This window comes from Phalaenopsis equestris, unplaced genomic scaffold, assembly GCF_001263595.1.
Source record: "Phalaenopsis equestris unplaced genomic scaffold, ASM126359v1 Scaffold219129, whole genome shotgun sequence".
In the NCBI taxonomy this organism is placed as follows: Eukaryota; Viridiplantae; Streptophyta; class Magnoliopsida; order Asparagales; family Orchidaceae; genus Phalaenopsis; species Phalaenopsis equestris.
This window is the reverse complement of record NW_018237522.1, coordinates 23,500-24,297: the sequence shown is the minus strand read 5'-3', so window position 1 is coordinate 24,297 and position 798 is coordinate 23,500. Positions and strand designations below refer to the sequence as shown.

Below are 798 nucleotides of genomic sequence, written 5' to 3'. Positions count from 1 at the left end.
TCAATCGCAAAAAATGATTCATGCAAAAAAGAAAACAAAAGAAAAAAAATGCAAAAACTAGAACAAAATGCTAATTAGCCAAATAAAAGGTTCTTTCCATCATCTGCATAGCAAATTAATTTTTTAACAAGACGTACCCGCGGATTCTGATGATGAAAAGAAGCTTGGCCTCGGGACACACATAGAACCCTCCTTTCATCCTTGCCTCGCGCTTTAGCTGAATTAGCTCCTTTTCCTATTTAAGAATTGCTATGCATTTCATAAGACACTGCAGAAAAAAAAACATAAAAACTAAAATGTATAGTCATGATCTTTCTCAAACCTGATTCGCGTACTCCTTCGCATATTGTTCCGCCCTCTTGAAGATAAGCTTGCGGTTCTCGCGATTCTTCTTCCGCTTCTCTTCGAGCTTTCCTTTTTTCTCAAGAGCCCACTGTTCTTCCCTCTTTCGCTTCTTCAGAACGGATTCAGGAATCAAATCCTTCGCCTCCGCGTCGGCCATTTGCCACTTCGAAATAGGAAAACGGAGCAAATCAGTAATTCTTCTAAAAAAAATAAGAAAAAGGTAATCTAATACTAGGAAGAAGGAAGAAGATCAAGACAGGAAAAGGCCGAGAAAGCTAGGGTTGCGTTCGACGCTTACCTTGCTGACTAACTTTGGATCGCCGGCAGAGAAACAGGTTGCTGCAGCGGCGGGGGGGTTTCGAGGGGTTTGAGACAACTATCCACCGTAGGGTTTTGCACGGGAAAATTTGATTTCCCAATTTTTTATTGTTATTATTATTATAATATATATAT

The 798-nt window shown here is 39.8% G+C and overlaps 1 protein-coding gene across 1 annotated transcript; it reads right to left on the bottom strand.

Annotated features, from left to right (window-relative positions):
- Window positions 1-137: 137 nt before the first annotated feature.
- Window positions 138-763, bottom strand: LOC110037378 (60S ribosomal protein L7-2-like; the record flags this gene model as incomplete). The annotated part of the gene is made up of 3 exons (XM_020742011.1): window positions 644-763; window positions 323-508; window positions 138-235 (listed from the first exon to the last, which is right to left on the bottom strand). Coding segments are annotated over exons 2-3 (278 nt in total), but the record flags the coding sequence as incomplete, so codon positions are not given.
- Window positions 764-798: the final 35 nt, after the last annotated feature.